We start from the raw sequence: 8,174 nt of genomic DNA, 5'->3' as shown, positions 1-8,174 counted from the left end.
CGGGTGGTGTTGGGGCGAGTGGCTATTGCATGGGAGGGGTGGTGGGGTTGGGGCAGAGGCAGGGCTCGTGCGCTCTCTGCTGCTGCAGTCTCCTGAACGGGGAGCTGACTTTAAAAACTCCAAGCCCCAGAGGAAAGGCATTTGATCAATTAACTGAATAATCGATTATCCGAACGAAATAGTGCCCACCCATCAAGTTCAGATAATCGAGGTTCCCCTGTATAGTGTCTTTATTCAAAAATGAAGGGAGAAAGAAAAAAGCAAAAACTTACAGGCCACTTAGCTTAACATCTTTTATTGGGAAATGATTAGAAGCTATGATTAAAGAAATTTTAGCAGGTCACTCAGGCAAATTCAATGTAAGCAGAAGGAGTCAACACAGATCTGTGAAAGAGATATCATGTTTGACCAATCTAGTGGAGTTCCTTGAGGATGTAATATATGCTGTGGATAAAGGAGAACTGGTGAATATACGGACTCAGATTTCCAGAAGGCATTTGATAATGTGCCAAACCAAAGGTTATTGTGGAAAATAAATGCTCACAGTGTGGGGGTAAAATACCAGCATGGATTAAAGATTGACTAGCTAGCAGAAAGCAAAGAATAGGCCATAAATGGGTCATTTCAAGGTTGGCAAGATATAACAAATGGTGTGCCACAAGGTCTGGTGCCGGGACCTCAACTAGTTGCATATATAGGACTATGACTTCTTGGACAACTCTAGACTTCTGCTCTTGCACTTAAGTCATCATTTTTCATAGAATCAAAAAATGGTGACATTACAGAAGGAGGCCACTCAGCCTGACATGTCTGCTCCAGCTGTTTGCAAGAGCATTCATCTAATCCCACTCCCCATAACCTAGACAGTAAGAGTTGCAGAGTTATTTATTACTCAAGGACATATCAATAATTCACAAAAAGGTTTCTATGGGATCAGTGAATAGTGACCAGGAACAAGGGTCCTGGCTGATATATTCTTCCATTTTGCCACTATAACTGGAGTCAACAAATACTGGAGATGGGGGGGCGGGGGGGGGAGGAGGCGGAGCAGAGAAGGCACATGAGCAGGTGGCCAGGCAGAGAGTGAAGGGGTTGTGGTTTGTACAGCGTGATTCTGAATTACACATACCTGACATACAGCCTTCAATGGATAACTTTATTAATGTCCTTGGGCCAATGATGTTTTAATCATCACAGGACCACAACCTTCCATTGCTGCCAAAGCGCTTCAATAAAGCTCATGGTCAAACACTTTGGTTTCACCTTCAAGAAATACTGAATGGAACATGCATCTGCAACACCAGCGAATTCGGGAATCCAGTGTGATAAAAGGGAATTGCCGCAGACAGCCACACCCTGATATAGACTCTTGAATAATGAACAAACACATTGGTTGAAGACCTACCTGAGGAATATGAAACAATTGAAGAATGCTTGCAACGGCAATAGCACCATCAGATGACCATGGACCAAGCACAGCTAAGAGCTCTGGGCGACAGCCTTTGAAATCATGGCATGACTCGGCTCCCTGAGTTGAATTCCCCAAAATAAATTCGAGTGCTGCCTTAACGTTGATCGAAGTGGCACAGCTGTCAAAGATCTGATACCCTAGAGTGACACTTGGCAGGAGTTCAGTCGAGTTGTTGATCTCCTCCACAGCAAACTTCATCGCTTGCAAATGACGGTAGCCATTCACGGAAAAGCTGATGGAGAAAAGAATTTTTACAGAGCTTATGACTTCTTTGAGTTATCCCGAAGTGTTTCACAGCAAATACTTTGCTTTTGAAGGGAGGTTGTTCTTGTGTTTAAATGAAGATGGTTACCAAATTGCACACAGCAAAGAGATTGAGTTTACTCATTATTACAGAATCATAGAGGTATGACAGTGTAACAGCCCATTATGTCTGCACCAGCTCTTCAAATGAGCATCATCACCTAATTCCAGTAAATTGTTTTTTTTAACCCCTTGCTAACTATTTTCATCCAAATAATCATCCAATGCGTATTTGAAGATCTTGAATTTCAGGTTGTCTTGGATTATTGGTACCAATGCCATCTTTAAAAAGCTGTTGTGCGTCTGGTCAAGCATTGTCAGTTCAGAGTCACCCTATATGGTTCCTGACATTTCCCAGATATGACAAAGTGAAATTGGCACCTCATTTTCAGACTAGCCTTGAGGTCCTTCTGGATGGGCTGGTGCAGAGGAAGAATGTCCTCTTCCCCCAGGACCACTAGTGAAGGCCATGTTACCAAAGTGTGCCAGCCTGGTCAAGGTCAGTGCAGTCTCAGTTGTCTGGAGGAATACACAGGCGTAAAAGAGTATGGTCATTGTCCTCCTCTGTTCTGCCAGGATAGGTACCACACACTCCCTTCATCTCAGCTACTGCACACACTTCCCACCAAGTCTCATACTTTACCACTCTCACTGCTACATGCAACCTCTTCTCTCACACACTCTCACTCACAAGTTTCCCCACACTACTAATCTGTTGGATGCCTGCTCACTTGCTTGGGTCACATCAACACTCTTCCCCCACCTGCAATAGCACCAGCACCCATGTCACCCACTTTCATCTCACAGAGTCATACAGTCATAGAAGCTGTACAGCACGGAAACAGACCATTCCCTCCAATTCGTCCATACCAACCAGATATCCCAACCCAATCTAGTCCCACCTGCCAGCACCTGGCCTATATCCCTCCAAACCCTTCCTATTCATATACCATCCAGATTCATTTTAAATGTTGCAATTGTGCCAGCCCCCTTCACTTCCTCTGACAACTCATTCCATACATGCACCATCCTCTGCGTGAAAACGTTGCCCCTTATGTCCCTTTTATATCTTTCCCCTCTCACCCTAAACCTATGCCCTCTAGTTCTGGATTCCCCCACCCCAGGGAAGAAACTTTGTCAAATTGCCCTATCCATGCCCCTCATGATTTTCTAAACCTCTATAAGGTCACCACTCAAGCTCTGACGCTCCAGGGAAAACAGCCTCAGCCTATTCAGCCTCTCCCTATAGCTCAAATCCTCCAACCCTGGTAACATCCTTGTAAATCTTTTCTGAACCTTTTCCAATTTCACAACATCCTTCCGATAGGAAAGAGACCAGAATTGCACGCAATATTCCAACAGTGGCCTAACCAATGTCCTGTTCAGCTGAAACATGACTTCCCAACTCCTGTACACAATACTCTGACGAATAAAGGAAAGCATACCAAACACCTTCTTCATTATCCTATCTACTTGCGACTCAACTTTCAAGGAGCTATGAACCTGCACTCCAAGGTTTCTTTCTTCAGCAACACTCTCGAGGACCTTACCATCAAGTGTATAGACCCTGTTCTGATTTGCATTTCCAAAATGAAGCACCTTGCATTTATCTAAATTAAACTTCATCTGCCATTCCTCAGCCTATTGGCCTACCTGAAAAAGATCCCGTTGTAATCTGAGGTAACCTTCTTCGTTGTCCACTACACCTCCAGTTCTGTATCCAAATGGCTAGTTCTCCCTGTATTCCATGAGATCTAACCTTGCTAACCAGTCTCCCATGGGAAGCCTTCTCAATCACCTTACTGAAGTCCATATAGATCACATCTATTGCTCTGCCCTCATCAATCCTCCTCGTTACTTCTTCAAAACCTCAATCAAGTGAGACATGATTTCCCATGCACAAAACCATGTTGACTATCCTTAATCAATCTTTGCTTTTCCAAATGCATTTAAATTGTGCCTCTCAGGATTCTCTCCAACAACTTGCTCACCACCAATGTCAGGTTCACTGGTCTATAGTTCCCTGGCTTGTCCTTACCACGTTTCTTAAATAATGATACCGCGTTAGCCAACCTTCAGTCTTCCAGCACCTCACCTGTGACTGCCAATGATACAAATATCTCAGCAAAGGACCAGCAATCACTTCCCTAGCTTCCCACAGAGTTCTAGGGTACACCTGATCAGGTCCTGGGGATTTATCCACTTTTATGCATTTCAAGACATCCAGCACTTCCTCCACTGTAATATGGACATTTTGCAAGATGTCACCAACTATATCCCTACATTCTATATCTTCCATGTCCTTTTCTACAGTAAATACTGATGCAAAACACTTGTTTAGTACCACCCCTATCTCCTGCGGCTCCACAGAAAGACTGCATTGCTGATGTTTGAGGGACCCTATTCTCTCCCTAGTTACCCTTTTGTCCTTAATGGATTTGTAAAAACCCTTTAGATTCTCCTTAAACCTATTTGTCAAAGTTATCTCATGTCCCCTTTTTATCCTCATGATTTCCCTCTTAAGTATACTCTTACTGCCTTTATATTCTTCTAAGGGTTCACTCGATCTCTCCTGTCTATATCTGACATATGCTTCCTAGTGACTCAGTGGTTAGCACTGCCTCACAGTACCAAGGTCCCAGGTTCAATTCCAGCCTTGGGCGACTGTCTGTGTGGAGTTTCCACATTCTCCCCGTGTCTGTGTGGGTTTCCTTCGGGTGCTCTGGTTTCCTCCCACAGTCCAAAGATGTGCAGGTCAGGTGAATTGGCTATGGTAAATTGCCCATAGCATTAGGTGCATTAGTCAGAGGGAAATGGGTCTGGGTGGGTTACTCTTCGGAGGGTCAGTGTGGACTTGTTGGGCCGAAGGGCCTGTTTCCACACTGTAGGGAATTGAATCGAATCTTCTTTTTCTTAACCAAAACCTCAATTTTCCTGTCATCCAGCATTCCCTACACCTACCAGCCTTTCCTTTCACCCGAACTGGAACATTCTGTGTCTGGGCTCTCGCTATCTCATTTCTGAAGGCTTCTCATTTTCCAGCCGTCCCTTTACCTGTGAACATCTACCCCCAATCAACTTGACCCATTCATCACACCTTGAAGCATCTATCCATCCATTATTTATATTCTGAGTCTGCTACTCAGCTCTTCTCTTAATCAGGTCCTTAATTCTATACGCTAACAGTCTCATATGGATGTTACGGTCATTGTTAAAATGGGACAATTCTCAACTTCCATCATCAGATTCTAGTACCTGATAGCTTCATGGACTAAAGTGACTTTTTAAAGAGAACAAATTCTGACTTAAATAGCTTTTGTTATCAGGTTGAGCTAAGACTATGACCATCGGGAAACAAGAATCATTCTGAGCTGAATTTATAAAAGGCACTGAAACTTACATCTGTACCTCATAGTTTATTCACTCTTCCGGAAGTTATACATTGGGATGAAAGTCACTTGCAGATCATCCAGCTTGAAAAAAAAATGGAACCAGTCTCTAGATTACACATTGACCTATATTTCAAAACATCGCTGCCACCAAAGCTCAGTTGTAGCAGTGTACATTATCAACAAGATGCACTGCAGAAATTCCCCAAAAATCCTCAGCTAAAGACTGATACAATTTCAACATTTAAAAGGATGAGTATATAAATAGTAAGAGTTTAGAGGGATATGGGCCAATGCTAGCAAATGGGACTGTATTAATTTGGAATATCTGGTCGGCAAGGTCAAATTGGACCAAAGGGTCTATTTCTGTGCTGTACAACTCAATGACTCTAAAGAGCAATATTACATTGGCCTTTTAATGTTTACTTCATTCACTGATTACTTCTGTCTTTGGAGCCCTAAATAAGACACACACAGCTACCAGCTTCTCACAATTTCGAAAATTCTTGCATTTATGACAATTTATTTGTAATGTTCAATCAGAACAAAGTTTACAAACTGAATTCTAGTCTGAATCATACAGGATTTATTAAAGCAAACAGGTTTTCTCAAAAATTCTGATAATGTTGTAGATATATTATTGGATTACTAAGCCAGAGAACATGTGTACTATGGCAGACATTTTCAATAATAATTCATGGGATGTGGACGTTACTGGCTAGGCCAGCATTTATTACCTCTTCTCAATTGCTCAGAGGGCAGCTAAAAGTCAGCCATATTGCTATGGGTCTAGAGTCACATTAAAACAAAGCTGGGATAGTAAAAGAGACTGAAATTATTCTTAAAACCAAACTGGGATATCTGGTCGGCATGGACAGGTTGGACTGAAGGGCCTGTTTCCATGCTGTACAACTCTATGACTCTATGGTTCACTCATGTTTATGAAAAAAATACCCTACTGACAGTGCGCAGGCTCCTAGTCTAGCATCTAGCAATCTATTGGTTGTGTTACTGGACTAAATCTAGTGGATGTGCGTTCAAGTCTTATCACTGCAATTTGAGAATTTCAATTTCATACTACAAGTCTGGCACCATTAAGAGTGGCCACGAAACATTTAGATTGTTCCAAGAAAATGAACTGGTCCATTAATGTCCATTAATGTCCTTTAAAAAATGAAATCTGCTGTCTTTTCCTAGTCTGGCTGATATGTAACTCTAGTCCCATAACAACAAGAACGACTCTGAACTGAGCAAGCAAGCCATTCAGTTATCCTAAACTATCAGACCCATCACCTTCACCATCACAGAGCAGTTAACAATAGGCTATCAATGGCAGCTTTTCAAGTGACATCCATATCCTGAGAATCAATTCAAAAGAATATAACTCTTACTTCAGGCATCTTGGAGTTTCAGGCAAGTCTGAATGGTAGTGTGCATCACTGTGAATTTGAAGCAAGCCACCTATAATGTAATCTCCAGGTAACTCAAATTCTGGCCAAAATGTGTCCGTATCTCCTTCTTTGGTTTCAGAATGTTCCAATGTATATGTAGGCACAACAATTAACACAAAGATTAGCATTGTTAAGCAGTAGAAACCATCCACTCATGTCCTGCTATTGACAGATACTCAATGATAGGCACCAAGAGAGTCTACTGTTGTTTAATAATGGAATACTTGCAAATTTTCTCGGAAGTACAAACAGATAGATAAATATGCAAACAGGACATAGTCATTTGCTGCAACCTGAAGCCAACTGTGAGTCACCACGACAAACTTCATATTATCCGTGTGCTCATGTTATGATCATCGTTATGCTAATCTTTTCCTACCATTCCCAAGACGATAAGTAATTGGCTGAGCCTATTCACATCACCCCAGTGGTCTTCCCCTTTCTCAATCCTGCAAGATTTTGAGTGTTACGTTTGACCTCTTTATCATGGGAAGGTTAAGAACATGAGTCATTAATAGCAGAAATTCCAGACCTAACAACTTGGCTCAGTAGCTACCCATTTAGAGGGGCATTGATATGTTCCAAAAACAGTAGCTTTGTAATTAAAGTTTCAGCCACAGTCAATCACAAGGAAGGAACATGGGAACAGGAGGAGGCCATGAAGCAGATTGTGTCTGTAAACCATGAAGTTCAGAAGATTGAAAAGTGACCTAACTGAAATGGAGAGGATCTGACAGAGATGACATTGAGAGTTTTCCCATAACCACAGGGGTCATTTTCAACAGCCGCCAATTTAAGACTGAGATAAGGGGAACTTTCTTTTTCTCAGAGAGTCATGCTATGGTCTGGTCCCAGGCAAGGTCCCCAATTTGTTTCAATTCCAGTCTGGATACCTCCAAGTGATGATGAGGGAGGATGAACAGGCACCCTTTCTTAATACAACCCCTTTCTCGACTGGCCACAACAACATGATCTTGCAAAGTACCTTTCACCTGTGCATACATTTTCCCAGTGCAAGTATATTTATGCTTTACAAAGAATCAAATTAACCAAACTTTCTTGAGATAGAGAAGGGTAAGAAAAGATAATCAAATAGGACACACATAGGCACAGATTAGGGATATAGATTGGTTAAACAGATAACAATGAGAAAGATTGACAAACCAACCTCTAGTTTAAATGAAGAATAAGTGCTGGGATACTGAGATTGTAGTGTTAGATGATATCGGCAGGACATGGCTTTCTGCTGGCATGGGTAGTCAACCCCTCAATATCTCTGTAACTGGAGGAGGTGACAGTCTGCTTTGTTTTGAATTAAGTGTCTCTTTTTGAAGGGTTCCTGGTTGAAGTTTTCTTAGCATTATTTCAGGTGTAACATTTCATATCTCCTCTCAGGTCTTTGCCAGACAATCACCGAATTAAATCACAAACAAAAACACAAATTGCTGGAGAAATTCAGCAGGTCTGTTGGCTTCTGTGTGGTGAAAGTAGAGTTCATGTTTTGAATCTGGTGACTCTTCTCCTGATGAACAGCACCATCTTTTCTCCTGGTAGCTGCCA

At 42.1% G+C, this 8,174-nt stretch overlaps 1 protein-coding gene across 1 annotated transcript in view; it reads right to left on the bottom strand.

Moving 5' to 3' along the window:
* The window catches only part of LOC122563378 (taste receptor type 1 member 1-like), a 20,515-nt gene extending 13,773 nt beyond the window's left edge, over positions 1-6,742 (bottom strand). Inside the window, exons 1-2 of the mRNA XM_043717119.1 lie at positions 6,555-6,742; positions 1,406-1,703 (exon numbers count right to left, since the gene is read on the bottom strand). Coding sequence (XP_043573054.1) covers positions 1,406-1,703; positions 6,555-6,742 — 486 coding nt within the window. The remainder of the gene's footprint in view (positions 1-1,405; positions 1,704-6,554) is intronic.
* Positions 6,743-8,174: the final 1,432 nt, after the last annotated feature.

The sequence above is a fragment of the Chiloscyllium plagiosum genome, chromosome 27 (genome assembly GCF_004010195.1).
Source record: "Chiloscyllium plagiosum isolate BGI_BamShark_2017 chromosome 27, ASM401019v2, whole genome shotgun sequence".
NCBI lineage: Eukaryota > Metazoa > Chordata > Chondrichthyes > Orectolobiformes > Hemiscylliidae > Chiloscyllium > Chiloscyllium plagiosum.
This window is presented reverse-complemented; position numbering and strand designations above follow the sequence as displayed.